We start from the raw sequence: 22,774 nt of genomic DNA, 5'->3' as shown, positions 1-22,774 counted from the left end.
ATGTTTTCCATTGCTGAAAAGGGAAAACGCAAAAACACACTCAATACAAAAGAATCCTATACAAGTAGTACTTCAACTTAAAGATAGATTGGTGTTTCTTTACTCTGAGACAGAACATCTTCATGTTGATTATCTCCTGTGTAGGGAATATAGGAGGGTTCGTTCTACTTATAAAAAAGAGATCAGGAAATCGAAATCTGAACATGATTTACACAAAACAGCATTATCTTTCAATAAATCTAAAACTATTTGCTCCATTTTAAATTACAGAAAAACGTATCACTATAAGAAAAAATGGATTTATCCCTGATTCTGGCAAATGGAACTGCAGCACATAACCCATGGAGAATAACCAATGTGGTTAATGAACGTTTTTCCAGCATCCATCTTTACTATGCCCAATCACCTATATTTAAAATCCCACCTTCAAAATGGATTTATCCCTGATTCTGGCAAATGGAACTGCAGCACATAACCCATGGAGAATAACCAAAGTGGTTAATGAACGTTTTTCCAGCATCCATCTTTACTATGCCCAATCATCTATTTCTAAAATCCCACCTTCAACTCCGTCTTGCAAGTATTATTCTGACTTACTATTCTTATACGTAGGATGATTGAAATGGAAGTCTAGAGGTGATGTTGGCTTTTACGCCTAAAACATCCACTGGAATTGGTGGTACTTCATCTAAGTTGATAAAATCTGTAGGAGGTTCAATTTCCATACCTCTTACGTTTCTAATAAATAATTCATTAGAAAAATGAATATTTCCTGAGAGTTTGAAACATGCCATAATTAAACTTTTGTCTAAGATAATCGGAAATATATTCTTGAATAGGCTATTTTTATTTATAATTAAAAATGGTCTTTTTCTGAAGTCCAATATGGCTTCATTAAAGATAAATCTACGATTGATGCAATTGAGTTTTTTGTTTAAACAGTTGTTAATGCTCATGAAAGAGGGAACAAATCTCTTGGCATTTTTTATCTCACTTAAGCATTTCTTCATGGTTAACCATGAAATACTTTTAAATAAATTTGAATTTTTGGGAATTAGAGAGCTGGCTCTTGATTGAGAGAACTCATACATGAAAGTTAGAAGAGTGCTCATTCTGTTGATACTGAAATCCGTATTTGTATGCCACAGGGTTCAGCTCTCGGGGTAATAATTGTTTTTTTTTTGCTATTATTATTAATGACCTTCTTCTATCGGTATCTGACTGGAAAGTCTGCTTATCTGCAGATGATGCCTTGCTCTCACTTTCTGCCAATGCTCAGCATTAATTAACTCGAAATGAAATAATATATTGTTGATTTTAGTCAAATCATTTCTTGCTATAACAAGGCTACTACAGTGTTGCCAAGTTTGGGCCTGGTCGCTAATAGAACCACAATGCTTTTATTTATTTAAGTTTGTTGTCAATCCATGCTATATTCAATAGCAAACATGTACTCTTTGACACAATTATACAGTTTATACTGTGATAAATAAAGTTGATTAAGTTTGTGAGAGTTTGAGGTTATGAACACAACAATGTGATAATCAGCTGATCAAGTGGTTCTAACTTATATCAGAAGTACTAAACTTGTATTATCAACAGTTTTCCATAGATCAGTTTGTCTTTTTGAAAGTTTCTCATAAAACTTGTAGCTGACTACTATAAAACAATATTTAAAATCCAAGTCACCTAATACTAAGAAAAACATGGAGAAAGATATCCAAGCAAATTTAGGTATCTACTACATTTGAAGTGCAAAACAACAAATTATGAAATTTGTATACCAAAATCTTAAAGGGCAATACAGGTCTGTTTACATTTTTAGAAAACTTGTGTATGGTTAAAGTGCAAAAAAATAATCAGACAAATGACTAACATCTATTTTTTCCACCTCTCAAAACAAAACGTGCTTTTAGAAATTATTATAGTTTGGGAAGAAAATATAGGCTAGTACATGAATATTGGAACTTGGTTTGAAAAAGCAATACTGTAATTTTCAGATAACTATTTACAGAGATGATATTCTTGCATGTCCACTTCAAAAGTCTGGGATTATGGAGAAAACCAAAATAAATCATGTAATATACAGTACGAGTATATCTGAAGCCACCATTGAAGCTTATGTCATCACGTGACAGCACAAGTCAAAATGGGGTTTGAGCTTTTGAGGATATAAAAACATTGTAAATTGAGGAACCATAGCATAACTCAATAGTCTGAGATCTTCAATCTTTACATGTCATGTGTACCATAAACTCAACCATTCTAACCTTGTTTAATTCTTTTGGAGAAACTTTTTAGACAAATTCACTGGGTAAAGAACACAAATTCGAAAATGGACATATAAATAAAGGTTTATTTTTACAAAATAATATGTACAAGAAGAGAGCGAGATACTAGTAGTCAGCAGCATTGCTAGCCAAGTAGTCTCGCCTTCCGATGTTGGAGGCTTGTTTGTTCTGGATAGCCTCCAACTTGGGACAGTCAGTAATCCTGTGTCCCAAACCTCCACAGTAGCTGCACCCTCGCTCATCTGTAAGCAACAATTTACAGATTAACCAAAGAATAGGTTGAGTAGTTCTACGACCACTCCGGTCAAAGACCATTCAACCACAGAAGGTGCCAGTTAATGTATTTTACACAGCAGAATTTCTGGATCTATAAAAGAATTGTGCTGTAAAATAGGTAAACTGTGTTTAACTTATAGGAATAAAACTCAGCAAATAAATTAAGGTCCTAAAAAATAACATTCTAAGCACTATTTGTGGATTTTTTACACCTCCTTATTATGAACAGTTAGTGAAGAGTCAACGGAAAATTTAAAATGTATGAATAGGTTGAGCTGCATATCATTTTGAAGGCTCGGATAAAGGGGGATCAATTATATGTAAAATATAACTTTGAAACTATTTGAACAGAGGATATTGAATAGGAGATATATTATTCTGTTGAGTTTTATAAAAAAATTAATTTAGATTAACAAGATCTAAAAATAAGTTTAGCTTTTCTTAAAAATTGGTATTTTTTTATATCCAAAGCCCAACTGTTACATAAATATTAAAATAAATGTTTGATTTTAACCATTTTCAAAAAAGTAAATTTATATTTACCGACAGCTTACAGCACAATTTTTTTATTAAAACTCAAACAACTTTAAAGACAAAATCTCTATTGCATTAAAACATACTACTTTGCCATAAAATAATTAATAAATCTTAAGATTTGTAGACATGTTTAGAATAAACATTACCAATTGTCTTTCAATTATTACGTAAAACTCACCACCCAAGTCGAGGTATTTCTCGTTCTCAGATTGCAACTCTGCAAGGAATGGAGGAACCTTCTGCTTGGCTTCGATGAGCAGATGTTTGAGGTCGAGCAGCACCGACTCATCGTTGGCCTTGTTGATGAAGGTTGTGGCGATACCAGTGCGTCCGGACCTGCCAGTACGCCCAATACGATGGACTGAAAGTAGATCAGTTATCGGTAACACACTGACTTCAAATGCTGTTGTTCACTTTGAAGAAATATTTCCAAACTGCATGGAAATTAAATGAGAGGAAAAATTATGACTAAAATATTGATTCATCAAAGGTTTTAGTTCACTACAGTACAATAAAAAGAAATCAAACAATCAGAAGTTCATTTGGTATCCACTTCTAAATTTTTGTTTAGAAAACTGCGTTGTCTGCAAATAATATTTATCCGTATAGAGCCAAAATATACAGTTTGGGCAAATGATACCTTGATGCTCAAACAATCTAAAAATCCATTCTAATTAGTATCCCAAATTTCCCATAACAATACATGAGAAAATTCTGAAGTTGCAAAAGTTTTGATAAAATAAACACTGACATATCATTTAGTCAACATTTCTATCAAGCATTTATTAAATTCCAGGAAAACATTGAAAAGTACACAAAATTGTTAGTCTGAGTGTACTTTGGGAGGATTGAATACACATAACACTTTTTCTGGGTTTATAGCTCTAATTCTTTAAAACCAGTAAATAAATGGTAAAACATAGACAGAGTAAATGTGTATACTGTTAAAGGACACAACATACAGCATCTAAATGGTTTAAAGGAACATGCTAATTCTTAAAATGTGTATTGTTGTGTAAGTGAGGGTATTGATCGTGCACTTGCGTATAAGTATGGATATTAAGTGTCAGACGAGTTTAAAAGATAATGGGAAATTATTCAGAAGAGGGTTCGACTAATTACAATAGTGAGCTGAAAATCATTATTAGTGTTGGCACATGAGAGAACATTTAACTATTTCAAACTATCCCAATGTATCCAAAAAAGGCAACAAAACTCCAGGTGGAAAACAAAACATTATACATAAACGACTTATATATCTGATTCTATATAAACAGAAGTTTTCTACTCAAGTCTAAGAACTGCTGGATTGTTACTACTCACCGTAGTTCTCAACGTCGTCTGGCATGTCGTAGTTGATGACATGTTGCACGTTGGCAAAGTCCAGACCCTTTGAAGCAACGTCTGTGGCCACCAACACGTCCTTGCGACCTTGCCTGAACGCTTCTACAGATCGGGATCTCTCTTCTTGGTCTGAAATTGAGAAACAAATCAATATTTTTAACAAAGCAAGCAAAATTGCTCAGATTAGAAATCATGAAAATGAAAGAACGCTTTTAGATGCCAGAGAAGTTATCCAGGAAAAAATTAACTGAAATACCTAAGACCTTACTCTTACAAGTCTAAATAAATTTTACACCTCTTAGAACATTTTGGTATCCAAAGGATATCACTACCTGCAATTGTAGAAATGCAAGGTGGAGTGGATAAGGATTATTAGGAAACCTGGACTTGATGGATAAATGCTCCCCCAACCCTCTTAGAAGCTGGGACAGTGGCAGCGTTTCCTCCTACCAATGTGTAATTGTTAATGTTGATATTACCCCACAATACAATGGTTCATAATTCATAAGATGTTGGCAGGAGGCGGCCCTAAAACCCCCAACCCAATTTGTACTCATTATCTGTCACTCTAATCTAAAAGATCTAAGCATATACATTGTACACTCTCAGTATTGTTTTTGTTTTAAAATGTTTCCAAACGTCCAAACGTTATAATTATTTCCTTATAGAGGTGCCTTTTCAAAGCAATAATAAAGGCCGCCATACATGTACCGGCAAGCCAGACAGTCCTGCCTGAACAGTCCGCCAGAGACCAGCGGACGGAACGTGTGTGGGCTCCGGCTGGCCTGTCAGTTTGGACTGTTCAGGAGGCCGGTGATCGAAAGAAAATCTATTCGGCCATCTGGCCGGCCCAGAAGATGATTCAGGAGAGCCAGTGCGTGTGTGGGGATTTCCGGCCATCTGACTGCGAGCTAGCGTAGTTTTCACAGTTCTTGTGGGTTGTTCAGACATTGTCTCGAGGAATTTATTAGTGTTTATGAATGTGAACCGTGTTTATGGAAAATAAAATCATCGGAGTATCACGATAAGACGAAGAGAGAAGCAGCTTACGTACGGATTGTTGAAGCGTGGAAACAGGTACATTCCAACACTTTGTAATTGATTGAAAAAATTAAAAATTTCAGGAGCAACTACACAAAAGAACTAAAGAAAGTGAGGGATTCTTCGAGATCCAGTTTTTCTTGAGACGAGTTATATGTACCTAGACTGGTATTACAATCTTATACAGTTTGTGGATGACCAGAAAACTTGGGTGACAAGGGAACTACTGAAAATAATGATGTAAATATACATAACACTAGTTTATTTTATTTAAATGGAACAATAACTGATTTATTGCAAAATTTATGTCTGTTAGGTACTGCACACCACGTTTATCCCTCGCGTTTTTCACCGTTTAATGTTACCATTTAAGACTACCAATAAAGCAAAAATGACATTCGCATCTTCATCTCTGGAGGACATTTCAATTACATAACACACATTGCAAGTAACTCACTGCAAATAAAAATACCACTTGCCGGACTGGATTTAACTGAACGTGTATGGTGCGATCAGTCCAACAGCCCGCCAGTCTCCGGCGGACTGTTCAGGCAGAACTGTCCGGCTTGCCGGAACGTGTATGGTGGCCTTAACAATAATCATCAAACAGTTATGCCATAGTTCACACTTACAAGATTAAATCACTTCTACTTTTTGCTAATATTTTTGTTCTACTTCTGATACTACTAGGGCTGTTTTTCTTCAACCTCCAATCTAACACCATGGTCTAACACATGGCAGGTCCGCAGTGTGGGCAGCAGTCAATCATATATTCATTTCCTGCAAGCAGAAGGGAATAGTACAACAGAAATCCATCGGAGAATGTGCAGAAGTGATGGTGTTGTACGTGAGTGGTGCAGAAAGCCAAAGATGTTGACTGACAACCCCAAAACATCGCCGAATGGCTTCAGCTTTGACATTTCTGGAATTGATCCTTGAATTTGACATTCGGGGATCTTTAAACATTTGCCGCAATTCGCACACAACACCATCACTCATAATGGTTTATCCGTAAACATGGCACATTCTCCGATGAATTTCTGCTGCACTATTCCCTTCTGCTTGCAGGAAACAAATAACCTTTATAATTTACATTCAGTGGGAGAATTAATAGAGGTGGCCGTGTTTATTGACTGCAGCTCAGTGCAAACAGTGACAAATGTTCTAGCGTGTTCTAACTGCCCTTGTCTGGTCGTCATGGTATGAGATCAGAGGTTGAAATAAAAGTTACCAAAAGAGATAAAGCATACTTTAAACTAACAAAAACACAAAGTGTACAGTACGAAATTGTTACCTTTTCCTCCATGTATGGCCACAGCCTCTACACCCTTCAACAGCAGATACTCGTGAATGGCATCCACATCCTGCTTCTTCTCTGCAAAAATGAGCACCGGCGGAGAGGTCTTCTGCAGACACTCCAAGAGGTAGACTATCTTCGCCTCCTGCTTCACATAACTCTACTTCCTGCAACAACAATATAACATCTGTTTGAGCAGTGTTGTAAACCATGTAGACACCACTAATTTATGGAGAGAAGTGATAAGCATTAACACCAAGTTAAGTGGAAAATTTCTCTTTCTTCAAGGTAAGAATCAGAGGCATGGAAAAAGATAACTAAAAGATATAGTAATACTAGGCTGGGAAATAAGAACAGGTGGCATTAACTAACAAACAATGCATTAATAAATTATTGACATTCAATATTATACAGAGTTGTAATATTTTATATCTCTTATATTTCCATACTTTTTTCTGTTTGATTAAGCTAAATAGATAACAGTGAAAAATAATACACAGAAATAAGGATTTTAACTACTAAAAATAAAATTACCAGATAATTTAAACTATGTTTAATGTTTATTTTCATAAACTTTGAATCAAAAAAGTACTTGCTCTGCCGGGGCTCGAACCCAGATCTCTCACTTGCCGGGTGAATGTGCTATATATTTTAATATAAATTGATATATAATATTATATTTTGTTATTGCATAGCTATTGATATGCTGGAGGTTGAACTCCAAAAGGTTAATATTGGGTTTTATTCTTGAAGCGATTATAATTCCAACACTTTAAAAGACAAAATGAGGCTTTGTGCCCACTATTTTTGAAAAATTTACTCTTTTTTAAACTGTTTGACCTAACCTATATTCAAACAGAAATCGCACTAAAACACCGGAATTTGACTTTTACACGTACCTGTATAACATTCATGGAAGCAGCACCTGCTCTGCCTACGTTGATTGTCACCGGCTTCACCAAAGCTGACCGCGCAAAGTTCTGAATCTTTTTGGGCATCGTGGCGGAGAAAAGCAATGTCTGCCTTTGTCCCTGGAAAATTATAAAAACACATTTATTTCACTTGATATGAAGCAAAAGGAAAATAGTAATATCATGGTCAATCAAATATGAACCATATAATAAAAAATATTACTCCTAAAAGGACACACAAATATTAGGTTTAGCTCCAGTTCACCTTCCTATTAGTATAGCGTCTGGAATCTGACACTGTCAAAGACTAGACTCCTGGAATCTTGTTCTTCTGAAGAGATCCAAAAAAAGTCAGTGACAAAGAAGCTCAAAACGAATTCTTCACATTGTTTTGACATCACAGGAAGGTGAACTGGAGCTAAACTCAACATTCACATTGAATCAACCTTTCCCACAACAGCTAAGTCAAAGTCAAAGTCAAAGTCAAAATCTCTTTATTTACAAAATTTCATAGAGAAATGTATTGGCGTCAATAATACAATGTTAAAGTTTAAAATTTACAAAATAAATAAGTTGAATTGAGCAGTCTTGATGTCTAAGATGGTCATGTGTCTTGTAGATATTCTTCCAGCCTGTAGAATGGCCTGGTCACCAGCCATCTATTCAGTGCCATCTTCAGTTTCTTGCCCTTCTGAGCCTTTATCTCGGTTGGCAGCAGGTTGTAGAGCTTGCGTCCCATGTACGATGGCTTCCTCCCGTACAGTGATAGATGGTGTGCTGGCAGGATGTAGTTTGTCAGCATGTCGAGTGTTGTACTGGTGTACATCTGTTCCCCGAGGGAGTTCATTCATGTCGGCAAACATAATCACTTCCTGGATGTAGAGGGCCACAACTGTCAAGATGCGAAGATCCTTGAAACCTTCACGACAGCTTTCCTTGGGTCCTAGGCCTTTAAGAGTTCTTATTACTTTCTTCTGTATCAGGAGAAGTCTCTGTAGGTTAGTGACTGTGGTGCCTCCCCATATAGCAATGCTTGTACCTCAGATGTGATTCAAAAAGGGCATAATAAGTTGTCTTTGCAGTGATTAAATCACTAATGTGGTAAATTCTTTTGATAACAAAGAGGCTGGTGTTTAGTTTCCTGCAAAGGTTGTCAACATGCTGAGTCCATGAAAGAGTTTCGTCAATTGTTACGCCAAGAAATGTTGCCTTGGGTTGCATGTCAACTTCTGGTAGGGCTGCACAGAATATTTCGACTGATGTGTGTACTTGGTAATCTTGGAAACTAAAAATTGGCAGCTGGTTTACAAATTGTAATATTAGAGACATTTTCATTCAATACATTGTTACCAGAAATAAAACACTTATTTTCTTTTGGATTTCAAAGTAACTGTACTGTTATAGAAACTTTATTTATTGGCTGATAAAATGATCCTGAAATCATCTTCTCAATATACAAAATTATTTCTGACAGTAAAAGTGATTAAAGCTGAAGTTCACCCACCTATAAATAAAGCGGGGCGTAATTCATACTGGTGAATATTTTAGAGATTCACCAAACAATAGTGAAAACTGTAACAAAGAGTATTGAATTTTTATGAATACCTTGCCATAAAAATGAAAATTTAAAACCTAAATACATTATATTCCAGTTACATTTATACAGCTAATGTTAAGATTTACACTGAAAATATGAAAAATAAGCTGAGGGGGAAAAAAATTACATACAAATTTTTAAGATGAAAAAAGTAACTAAAACCTTTGATTCTATTAGTTACACAGGAGATAAATCATTCATATGGACGAGGCGTGCGAGGTCAATGGGATTAGTTGAATTAGTTCTGAGATTCAATAAGGTTCTGAGTGAGAGTGAGAGAAGGTAAGTTCACTTCACGGCAGCCAGGGCACACCACAGTACAGACTGTCACACCACAGAAAGTGTCTGAGCGCTCACTTTTCCGTGCACCAATTTATAGCATTAAATGGTGTATCTCTTGTGTAACTAATATAATCAAAGCTGAAACTAAACTCAATTATTACAATAAAATTACAGAACTCACTTTGAAGAAGGAGAAAATTGTCCGCACATCTTCTTCGAATCCCATGTCGATCATCCTGTCTGCTTCATCCATGCACAGATACCTGTTGTAACAATTTATGTTTAGAAAATTGTATATTTTCTTGCATCAGTAATATTGTATTCATTTAGATTTTGATCTGCTAAACGAAACATTGGTGGAATGTTAATATGTCAAATTAACATGAATGGTAAATTTCATGTCCAATGAGCGTTTTTATAAGCTACAACTACAGAGGTTACTCATTCATGTTTAACTTAAACGTTTTTATGCCAAGAAGAAGAACCTCCGCAAACTTTTCTTCCTGCCCTATCAAAACTATAATAGAATTTTTTGTCAGCTACATAAAAGTAGAATTAGTGTAGCATAGTGTACACATTTATTACCACTACATACTTAATGATGTAATCAATATCATTAAATCTGTAATGCAATTGCAGATTTTTAATTAAACACTTAAAAATATTATTGCTGTTTATACTTTTTTTTGTAAAACGATACTGTAAATAAGTTTTTCTTTGAAGTATACTTTTGATTTTGGTAACAAAAAAATTATGTTTTGTTTCACAAGAAAAATAAAAAAAGAAAAGGTTGGAGTAAATAACGTTTTTTATATTTTTACAATCTTTATTTAACAGTAATAAGATATATATTAATTTATTACCTACAAACGAATAATAATTAATTAAATTTGTTAAATGGTTATTGTACAATAGCTTTTTACTCAAATGATTGCAAATTTACAGAACACATATGACCTTGCAAAATGGCCACAGTACTCAAGGAGTTAATATTAATTACACATAAAAAAATACTTTAAATTACCATACTGATTAGTGCAATAGTAACAATAACAGTAACACACCTGCAGAACGTCCAGGCGTACCATCTTCTTATCCAGCATGTCCATGAGTCTGCCTGGAGTCCGCTACCATCACATGGACGCCTCTGCAACATAATAGTTTGGTCACTTACTGGAATTACCTCAGTGTAGAGTTTATTGAGTCACATTGTAATTATTACATTACTATACAAATAAATAATGAGCAAGGAAGGTTGACACTTGCATTTCCTTCATGAAACTCAGATAAATAATCGGTCTTTATTCGTGAGCGGATTTCAGTTTACAATCAACTGTTTTAACAATCAACTCATGTCAATAACTATACTTTAGACGTTAATCTCTTAAAGGTGGGTAGGAAGGGTGTATACTTCTGAAGCCCTAAGTACAAGAAAGCTTTCTTTTCTTTGTTGCCTCCAGCCTTACACACAGCAGTTGTCATCCTGTCGGATGTGTCATTTCTCTAACCATTGCACATGTTAACAGCTTGCAATTCAGGTAAGAGGGTTCATCAGGTTTTCAAAACCTTATGCAATCAATGTCACCGTCTGGAGCCTATAAAGATCACTCACCGAGAGCAAATTGGCCCACTTTCTACAGCGAGAAATGTGGATCAAATTTTCTTAAATTATAAACAAATCTTAGAGCACAACTTTGCCTCATGAAAGAACATTATAAACTTCTGAGTTAAACGATTTCCAAACATAGAAAAGAGTATAATTTACAGTTGAAAATATCAAGAAATTAAAATAAACTATGTGCAGTTTCGATAACACAGTATCAGTCTTAAATCTATTTAAAATTCTTAATTTAATAGAAAATTTTCAACATACTTCAAAAACCTAGTGTCTTAAAAACTTAAAAAGCTCAGTGTCAAATTGTGACTTCTAACACTTTTATAAATTTCATATCTTCTAAAAAGTTTTTCCTCAAAGCAAAATCGATACTATCTGTGTTCATTATCTCCATAGTAGATGGTGAGCAAATATTCAAAATGGAACATTTACCTGCATTTTATCTACGCCTGTGTCCTCCAACTAATTTTTTTATCTTGAGCAAATTGTCATTAAAACATTGCACTGATTTACTGAATATAATTGGATCCAACAACAAACCTTAAGGGACAAGAAAGGTAGTAACTTTTGAAAGCGCATTAGAATAATTAGTAATGATTATTTCAAAGGTAAGTCTAGCTGAGACAATATCTACCTGTTGATCACCTCCAGAGATTCAGAGACAGCCACACCACCGATGGCCAGACACAACCCTCAGTTGGGGCAACCCTTGTTGTCTGAGACTGTCACTGTAGTGGTTCACAATGTCGTACGTCTGTTTGGCCAGTTCTCTTGAGGGGCAGATTATCAAACCTAGGACATAGAATCATTAGCAAACTGAAACTAGCAATAGACATTTTCACTATAAATATGAAAGATCAGGTCTCCAATCAAGAGGAAACAGGCAGGGTTTATTGTGTTATATTCAATTGCAATCAGGTAGGATTGTTAAAACTGAGTTTTTAGGATGGAATTATTTTAAAGTACTGTATTAAATTAAAAAAAAAACTCAATAAATGTATATTTTACATATTAACTGATTCCTGATTCTTAGCAAAAGAGTTGACATTAGTTATAAATTGACAAACCCCAATCATTTTGGTTGGTTGTGGTAAGAACGGACAAGGCATACCACTGACAATATGGGGTGTAGCGCAAGAGTAAAGTAAAAGATAACAGAATAAAGGAAGAGATATTCTAATACCATACACATTTATGAGGCACGAACGGTCATGACATAAAACATATTAGTAATTTTACTTGGAAAAAAACATATGACAAAGTTCAATAGATGACAAACACAACTAGCAATTCTAAGGAAAGTTTTAAACATTTTTTATTGTTGCTTAGTACATTTTAAATTGTTTTAATCCATTTAAGATATTTTATCCATAAAGCATTGAGATTAATAGAGTTTAGTTTAGTCGTATTGCAGTAAAAATCTTAATAGCATCCTGGTACCATTTCCATTATTAGTAAATTTAAAAGATCTGTGACTTTATTTTACCATGAGATATGCAGTGCAACTGTAGTTTTGTCAACAACTGTAGTTTTTCAATGTTTAATCATAGACAGTTGTGTGTTAGTGGTAATATGATGTAATTATTTGATAAATTTACATTATTTGAGAAATTTTGAAACATTGTTAATTCTTTACACTATTTATTAAACTTTAAATAATGTGTTATGTCAAAAACTCCTAAAAATGGCAAAAATACTCTGCGCTGGGAGGTCTTAGTACGTAACTAAGCCTGGCACTGTGTCGCTGCAACGCCATTTTGGTTGCTCTAAATTGTGTTTTATAATTATTGTTGTGAAGACTAAAACAAATTCACTAATCTAGCTGACTGTCGGATTCGTTCTGTAATTCAATTTTTTATCGCAAAGAATGGCTAAAATAATTTGTCAAAGTAAAGACATTTACGGTGAAGATACGATTAGTGATTGAATGTTCAATCAAGGTCAAACAAATGTCCACGATGGACATTTGCAAGGAAAGTAGGAGAAAAAAATCTGTGAAGACAGACGGTAATACAATGAAATGAAAAATGACTTTATTAGAGGTGAAGTTAGGACTATAAAGTCCTCTCTACCACTTAACCTCATACAAATTAAACTAACATATATATGTATACATTTATAACTAAAACTTAGTCTATTTATTTACATTACGTATTAAATGAATCTTAAAATCAAAACAATCATCAATAATTAATGTAACTATATACAAATTTACAATAACATCGCAAGACACACACTCGCATTCATTCGACTTGCATGCAATTGCCCTAAGTACCGCACACCAAAGCCGCCAACCGCTACACACCCCCTGAGCCCCCAGCATCAAGGCCCTGACCTCCGCCCCAAAGCGAGCGCGCTTTGGTGAATGGTGATGCTTTCAAATGAATTTCCGCAAATTTCACGAAATGTTTTGTACGAGATTGTTATAGACCGCCTGGGTTATCACAAACTGTGTTTCTAATGGGTTCCAACAATGCTCACCGTTGTTCACCAAACCAGGTGACTTGCAGTGCTCAAAAGCGGTTCGACCCCTGGATTTGGTGCTGTCCGATTGCCACTTGATACTACAAGCACAAGCTCGTGCTTAGGATCCGACTATGAATTGAAAAATGCTGTAAAATCGTGGCTATCGTCACCGGGCAGGAAGATTGTATCCAGAAGGAATTGAACTTGGTCACCGAATATGGTAAGTGTTTCAATAGTGGTGGAACTATGTAGACAATTTGTTTACAGTATGCCCTTTCATGTTAAAATAAAAATTGACTTAAAAAAAGTTTTTTCAAAACAGTACCTACTTTCCGAACACACCTTGTATCACCTCTATTCAGTATAGTTCAATTCTAGAATATCAAGCTCTAGTATATTCAAAAGAGCTGTTTAGTTTTCATTGTTGTCCATTACAAAAATGTATTTGTAATGAGGAAACTAATTTTATTACTTATGTCTAACTAAATACAGAGCGGTATCAATGTCCTACCGTAGGGACCCTCATTGGGAATGAAACGGTAGTCTGACTTCTTGTTCCACGCAGAACATGAGGAGAGGCAATACAAACACCAGCGTCTTTCCACTGCCTGTGAACGCGATTCCGATCATGTCCCTTCCAGACAACCTGTGTACAGAGATATCACTTCAATCCAAGTGCTTACAGTCTCGACAATATCCATTAACTGTATAGAATGATCTGGTTTTATAGTGGATTATTGCAAGTAATACAAATTTATAATTTAAGATAAATTGTACAAGGCAGGATGAGCAGGGTAACCTTTATACCAAACTGGAGGGTTACTCTACTCATCTTCATTTGACATAGAAAAACCAAGTTATAAATTAACCCATTGCGGATCGTATTGTTTTGGCGCGCGGGCACCAGTGGGTGTGAATTAATTCACGGTCAGCGGCCGCACGAACAGCAATGGTGGTGCCACATCGTATCGCTCGCTATTGTATACTAGAAAATTCAGCTGCGAAGGTATTCGTTCAGATGGAACATGGACCTGCTGGGGTATCCGTGATGTAGGAACGATAACACGTGAGCAAGGTTACGGCGTGGCAGGGATGATGTCTGAATCATAGTCTAAATAAAGCGGCTCGGGCGAATCGATTGCAACATCCGGGCCATTGTCTAGACTAAACCCACCAACATGTTCATCTGCGTCGTTTAGTTGTGTCACTAACTTCAAAAGTATTATAATAACAACTGAGGAAAACACACCAATCAGAAGCGCTAAAAAGCAGAGAGTAAACTCATATGAATGATTTTTCAACTTCGACATACAACTGCAATCTGTAGGATATTTATAAAACTTTTGAAAACTCTAAACGTAGACCGTTGTTAAACACTCTTAGTAGACAAGTGAAGACGATCGCCCCGATCTATCAGACGTTAACAGAACTATTAGGCCCGGCCACTGCGTGACGAGCCTAGCTCGTCAGTGATCCGCAATGGGTTTAAGAGGAACACCTCAGGTCCACTGACTACTTTGTTAACAGGGGGTATAAATATAAATAGTGAAGAGCACCATCTTTGTCTGGAGTTGTCAATTTCCAGTATTGGATATTTTATACTTTGAATGCTATCCCTAAAATGTGTGGTCATCCACGGATTACTGGCTGCCACTGTTTTCTTTCACTAACTTAGTTAAGAAACTAGTTAAGATATATCAAAATATAATTAGATTGTTGAAATCCCAGTTTTTGTCTTTATTGTGATGTAGAAATTAATGTTTCTTTCTTCAATTAATATAAATATTCAAAGCAATTTAATATAACTTAAAAAAAATCACCAACAAACATTTCATAAAATAAAATTGGACGTCTTGACTGAGTGTCTTGACGGTTGAAAATAAACACACAATCCAATTCTCCCACTATTCTTTTACAAACAAGCTGATGTAATAAAGTACATGCATTGTAATGAAGAATTATATTACAACACAATAGATATCAAATGACAAAATACGTAATTACAACGTAAAATTAGCAATTGTGAAATAACGTTGAAATAAAACATTTATGTTCCTTAGAATTAGGTGAAATGCATTTATCGAGAGTTTTGACGTTCCATAAAATTTAAAATTAGGGAAACTCACTCAAAGTGTTTTAGTTAAAAAACCAGTAATTTTTCTATCTATTGCTACCATAATGCTCAGTGGACATGAAATATTCCACTAGTCTTCCAACTAGTGTTTCTATGTCAAAAATAGGACTAATACTCTAAATTGGTAACAAAGAGTACACATCTGTATCTCATAAGAGAGGACAGATACTGTATCTTATTCTCCTATTACACTTCGATTATGCCATACCAACTGAATATTGACAACAAACTTGATTTAGTATTTAGGTTAAGAAAGATCATTTGGAGATTCTCCGGCAGAGAGCAATGGATGCATCTCCACAAGAGACACAATCTCTACGGGGAGTAACAAAAAATAAACACTTACACTGTAGGGATACCTTGCACCTGGATAGGTGTCGGTTTGGTGATCCCTTTTGCCTCCAGCCCTGCCAGAATCCCTCGTGGAAATTTCATCTCCTTGAAAGTGCGGAGTGGTGGGGGCACGTCCTCCCCTTCCACCAAGATACGCAGTTTGTGCCGCACCCTGTCGTGACGGTGCGCCGGCAAGTTCAACACACACCGAGGTGGCCGCCAGCTACATGGATAAAATTACATATCAACAATTTATTTTTCTTTCCCAATTTTGTTAAATAATAGTATAAATTAATAATATTATTTAATAAACATAAATCCACCTGCTATCGTAATATTAATTGTGCTATTTTATTCATTGTTACTTCCCATTCTCAAGTGTCAGTTTTGAGAAATTTGTATTACTGAAAACATTGTTATTTCAATACTGACTCTTCGACAAACCCTTCAGGATTGTTATATAGTCTGCTGGAGGGAAAGACACTTCTTCCACCAGCAAAGCTTGAGTGGTTTACAGAGGATTCTAAAACAAAAAGTTGTTTTCGGCGGTTTTTAGAACTGCTAAAACCGTAAACTGGTTCAGCCTCATGGTGTGCAAAAGGCCCTTGAGGCTTAAGTGCATGGCAATAGGCCACTCCATAGAAGAAGAAGAAGACAGGTAATTTGTATGTATTAATAACAAAATCTTTGCACTTGTTTCCTTCCTTCCTCCATTTAAGAGAACAGTATAAGCTACATTTCATGGAGTTGGACAAGGATCAAACTTACTTATATGATAATAGCTCCATTTCTTGAAAAAAGTGTTAAAAACTTTGTACGTTTTTAGAATCTTTTAGAGGTTTTGGTGAACAAAGGTCTTTTTATCTGCTACATCAGTAGTATGCTGTACATTTTTCAATAAACGATTAAAATAGTGTCCTTCCTGTGGTTCTTCCTAGTTTGGTCTTGATCTGTGAATCCATTCATCTAATGTGCACTTGTTCATAAGCAACCTCGACTACAGAATGAATTAAGTGGTGATGAGTTTAGCTGATAGGAGGAGAATAAAGTTTTACTAAATTACCATTTATGGATGTTGAAGTTGAGTAGGAGGACACTTACTATATCAGATAGGGTTAAAAAAAAAGTGTTTAAACTTTTAAAAATTAACTTCCCTTTGACTCTTGATTTTTAACTCTTACCGCTTTTACTTTGATTTTTTTTGGGAATTAATTAACCAGATCTACAAAACTACATGGGTAGTTATCCTACATATTTCAATATCCAGCATTAAAATATGGCCGTAATTTTGTAAAGGGATGAGATAGTAATCTCTGACTTGTATTATTTTTTTATTTTCATCTATAAGGAGGTGTAACAATGATTTTCGGAGCAGGTGAAAAATTTGCTATGTGAATCAAAAGGTACAATTTCGTACTCAAACAAGTACACAAGCTTTGTTTTCCTACAAGCAGCTGCTAAAAACTTATATTATGTGGTGTACCTTTGCCTCATCCTATACATAAAATCATCTAAACTCACCTGGTTTTGATAGGATCCTCGTATTGGATACCCTTTGCCAGTTCTGCTACTCCCATGAGGGCCTTCTTCTCTGCTACACTCTCCAAAATCTTCTCTTCCTCCTTCAGTTGTCTTTCCATTGCACTCTCTTTCTTCGCTGTAAACAATAAACATTACGGTTATAACTCTCCCAGCTATTTTAACAAGGATTTAAAAGTGAAAGAAAGCAATTCTGGACAATTTTTCTTATATTTATTCAATGGCAACTAAAACTTTTTGAGGATTAGTACTTTTTTCGACATTCATTTAATGAGTTAAGATGTTGAAAGACTTCATGCTTAATATAGTACTAAGTTGCAGCAATAATCATAAGATTACAGATTTTTTAAATTTTCTTTTAATACGATACATTTTTAAAGAATTTTGCTCCACCGTGCTTAGAGATCGTATCTATCACATGGTAGTGCACTGAAGTGTGACCTGATGAGACAATGAGACTACCACTTCACCTATTTATAGGTGTCTCTGATGTCGAAACATGTAAATGTTTTGCTTTTGTTCCTAGAGGGGTGTCCTCAGTCTCATTTGTCTATCTTTGTCCACCGAAGGTTGAGCAGGATACATCCATGCTTTTAACTTAATGAGCTGCCATTTTGTACTGGGTTGAGATAGAAAGCTCTAGTTTCCATTCTTATTCTTCTTTCATCAAGGTGTATTCACCTTTCAAATGGGGTGTCACTTAATGGCTCTACATTTTAAAATTTTGAACCACCCACTCCCTAAATCCCATTTGGGAAATTGACAAAATTGTAACAGCGACTAAAAAATTCCCTTCTATTTCCTAGAAAGGTGTCCTGAGTTCTATCCCTCGAACGTTATCCGTAAAAACTAAACAGAGTGTATCCATACTTTTAACACATACTGTATATAATGGCTTTATAACATTGGGATAAAATAAGTATAACAACGATGCCATTATATTAAGTATAAAAAAAGGGGTATGCTTCTTTTTCTATGAATAACACAGAATTTCTTGGTTCAAGTAAAATAAATTAATATTAACCTGACATTTTAGCCTTTCCTACTTTTTTAATCAGGCTTAGCATGACCGCATTAAAGAGATGTTTAAATGTTCAAACATTTGCATCTTTGTTACAAACTATTATTTAATTTTGCAAACAAACCTTCTGCCATTTTTTTGAGCTCTGTGTGCTGGTCCAGAAGACTGATGTTACTCTTTCGTCCCCACACCTGGCCATCTTCCTCCTCATCATCGTGTTCATTCTCGCTCGAAGACTTTCCCTTCTGGCCAAACTCTTCTTTTAGCTGTGTATCAAACACAATATGCAAAATATAATACAGTAAATTGCTGATAAAAGTCAGATAATACATAACAATAATATACAGTAAAGAAGTAATAGGCAGTAATACAAGTACCAATTGCTGGTAAACCAAATAAGTTGTTCACTTAGCATGTAATTTATTTATGGTTCCACAGGTGATTTTTTGTTGTTGCACCAACCAAGAAAATCTATACATATTTAGATTTCTAAAATGTAATAATATATTTATGTAAAACTGGATATCGGAAAAAAATTAAATAAGTAGCTCTAACCTGAGTAAGCCTTCCTAATTTCATCATCTGTTGTTTCTTCCTCTCTTTGACTGGCACATATGGAACGTAAGAGTCATCGTCTGAAGCAGAACTACCGGATTCATCATTGCGTCTGTACCTCTGAAACAAAAATGAAAGTTTGTTTAAAACTTTGAATGCCACTAGACATACTCGAAGGTGCCAGTTTTTTCATTACTATAAAAAAGTGGCACATATATTTTACAGTTTTGCATCAATTAGTCAAATTGTCAATTAATTTGATAAGTTATAAACAGATATTATTTTATTTTGTCCCCTTAGTATTGAAAAGAAACCCCAAATGAGCAATCCTACACAAAAATGCAAAAGTAAGTTATTTAAAAATATATTTTGCACAAGATATTAAAGTTTTTTTACAATTGACCTACTTTACATATTTATTTTCAAGATTTTTGAAATGGAACATACTTAAGACATTAATAGGATAGTAATATAAATGTAAAATATTGTATTCGATAGTATAAATATTTAAAACCAATAATCATCATCTTTTGTGTTAGTGCCCACTTATTATATGTAGCAATATAAATCAAACAAGAGTAGTGAGGAAAGACCTACAAAACTTTAGGCTCTTAGGTAGGGCACTAGGGTCTAGGGTAGGGTGGTAGGTCATTAGGTAGGGTTGACCGGGGCATGTGTGTGATAGTCAGGTAGTTAAATTACAGTATGTTTGTTTACATTAATATTTGTTATGTCTAAGGGAACTTTTGGTGATGATATCATCGAGATTATCCTACTCAGCAATACTATTTATTGTATTTTACTTATGAATTACCTTGGGCAATGTATAATAATAAGACAAAGAAAACTTTAATAAATACTGAAAACAAACCATCTGAAGGTAGGTCAGAACAAACAACATATGTAAGTCTCATAACAACTATTTGTTCATTGGTGATCGCATAAGAAATGTAATCAATGTAATCATACATTTAATGCTAATTTTAATATTTGCACTATAATACTCTGTTATGCGTCAATTTAATAATGAACAATAGCTTGTTTCTCTATGAACAAAAAGATAAAGGCCAAAATATGATTTTAACTGGTGACTAACGATCACCTATAAAGTGGTTGATTGCACTTGGTAGACAGGATCAACCAGAAAGTAGCCAATCAACGCTACTGGGAGTAAAATTACATCATTGTAAGGCCTATGCCAGGGTGTATTAGAAATTCACTGACAATAAAAGATATTCTCCTGTTCTTGGGTTTAACGTCTTTCTTCACTTTATTTAATTGATATTGCTACCCAACTTACTTCTTAACACTCCAGTAAGTGGATGGTAGGTGAAACGTGAATATGCATGTGGTTTACAAATATAGCCCATAACTAATTTTTTGTTTACAACTACGATACATGTAGGTTCAATGACTGGGTGTTAAATCTGTTGGGTTATAGGATACTAGTTATTATTTACAGATATAAATTAATGCTTATTACTATACCTTTATTGGCGGCTCAGGACGTTTTCTGTCGATGTCACTATAGTTATCCATTTAAAACAAATTAGCATAAACAGACCAAAATGTTGTACGACACCTAACCTAAACTATTGAAAGAAGAGACAGTAAAATGTGTCTGGATAACGTTATTTATATCTATTATGCTTTTTAGCAAACGATCATATTTATTAAAGCTTGATTAATAACTAAAATACATTACATAATACGATTCTAAGTAGGTAAATTGCACTAGTGAATTGCAATACAACACGTAACCTTGTTTGTTTACATTTATTTACAAACCTGTCCAACTCCAACATCAACATCTACATCATAGATGTACAAAAAAGAAAATTGTTTATTTTTCCAAAGGCACCCGCATTAAAATCCAAATACTTTTCAGATTAGGTATATATGTATAAAATGTGGGATAAATAGTTGTTAGAATTAATTTTATTTATGATTATCAGAGTATAATTTTAACATTTATTATAGTTCATTTTTATGTAGATAACAACTTATATAGATTTATTCAAAATCTCAGAACATATTTGACTGTTAAATGTGTACAATTAGGTGCATCTTACTTTATGTACTATTTATTTCATATAGCATTTATTTTCTATGTATACTTGAAAAAGCTACAAAACAATGAAATAATATCATACATTTAATACACTCAGTTTTGTTCAAACTATTCTAATTTAAATAGGGACTTAAACACTACGCAACACAAGTCATTACGTTCCAGAACAAACATACTGATAACAAGCGAAACGTAACCTTCTTTATCAAATTCTTCACAGAAAGTTACTACCTGAACTAATAAAATGTAGATACCAATCATACACAAAAATTAAATTTAAAGTGGTTTATTTTGTTTTTTGTTATCGCTTAACTACCTCTTGGTATAGCCCCACAAGGTACTTTGGATAGTGGTTTGATTTACCCCTATCCTTTCACAATGGCTGCAAAGTTAAACCCTCAAAGTACGTTAATTAATGCTTTTTTATTACATTCATACATGATTTTGGCATAAAAACATGGAGCATTTAGCTTTTCATTCTACACTTTATTGTGACAAAAACCTTATTAAATTTTCATAATGAAATTATACTTGGCACTAAATACGTTAAGAGAACTTCTTCATGAACTGCCAGTAAGCGTATTTACTTACTCCCTCAACCTATAATAAACAAACTACTGTCTAGTAAATCCTTAAATATATTTCGACGAGGATAAACTCACACGTAAAAAACAACCTGTAAAAATTTTCGTCAATTAACTAAGAGTAATCATAAAGGATATTACTCCATAATAAATAATGAACATTCATCCAATTACAGACCATCAATTGGCTAAAGAGAGTACAGTATTGGAAGGCCTGAACCTTGTCTCATACACTGTACCAATTTAATCATGTTAACTTCATACCTGATACCGGGCCCGTGCAACAATGCTATACAATGGAGCATCAAAAATTCGATGAATGTTTTTCTTTAAAAAGTATTAACAAAATTCTGAATCCGCATAAGCTTAAAATTAATTATTTAGAAATAGCTCATCAGAGATCTAACAACTATACATTCGGATGTTCTAAATTTAAGGTTTAGATAGTTTTAGATTTAAAATTATCTATTACCATTTAATTTGTTTTATTTTATTAAATTACACAATGAACAACATATTTATTTTTTAAATTAATATTCCTTGTATTATGCAAAATTATTTACTCTTTGTCATTCACCAAAAGTTTCATTAACATATAATGTTTCTTTTGTTTATTATTTTGTGTTAGTATGTTTTGTACATCTTTATATTTCATGAAAATAGAGAATTTTCATGTTTAATTTTTCTGTTTTCATTTATATATCTGCAATGAAAAAATTAAACATGATAATTATATATATATATACAAACAACATTATTGTAATTAATGAATTTAATTTGCAATTTTAATATGATAGTTTTTTCATTGTTTGAATATAAAAGGTTGCATCTATTTGTCTTTTATTTTTAGAATTTTTTAACCTGTTCATATTTACTCTAA

The 22,774-nt window shown here is 34.1% G+C and overlaps 1 protein-coding gene across 1 annotated transcript; it reads right to left on the bottom strand.

Moving 5' to 3' along the window:
• Positions 1-2,368: 2,368 nt before the first annotated feature.
• LOC124353463 (ATP-dependent RNA helicase abstrakt-like) lies at positions 2,369-21,036 on the bottom strand. The gene is given in 17 exon segments (XM_046803305.1): positions 2,369-2,533; positions 3,283-3,465; positions 4,428-4,577; positions 6,784-6,946; positions 7,680-7,817; positions 9,758-9,839; positions 10,639-10,700; positions 10,702-10,723; positions 11,826-11,875; positions 11,877-11,983; positions 14,169-14,193; positions 14,195-14,303; positions 16,138-16,347; positions 17,646-17,781; positions 18,809-18,950; positions 19,240-19,359; positions 20,728-21,036. Coding segments are annotated over 17 exon segments (1,887 nt in total). The 5' UTR covers positions 20,779-21,036; the 3' UTR covers positions 2,369-2,396.
• Between the last annotated feature and the right edge of the window lie 1,738 nt (positions 21,037-22,774).

Source organism: Homalodisca vitripennis, chromosome 2, assembly GCF_021130785.1.
Source record: "Homalodisca vitripennis isolate AUS2020 chromosome 2, UT_GWSS_2.1, whole genome shotgun sequence".
Lineage (NCBI taxonomy): Eukaryota > Metazoa > Arthropoda > Insecta > Hemiptera > Cicadellidae > Homalodisca > Homalodisca vitripennis.
Note: the sequence above shows the minus strand (reverse complement) of the source record. Positions and strands in the feature narration are given on the sequence as shown.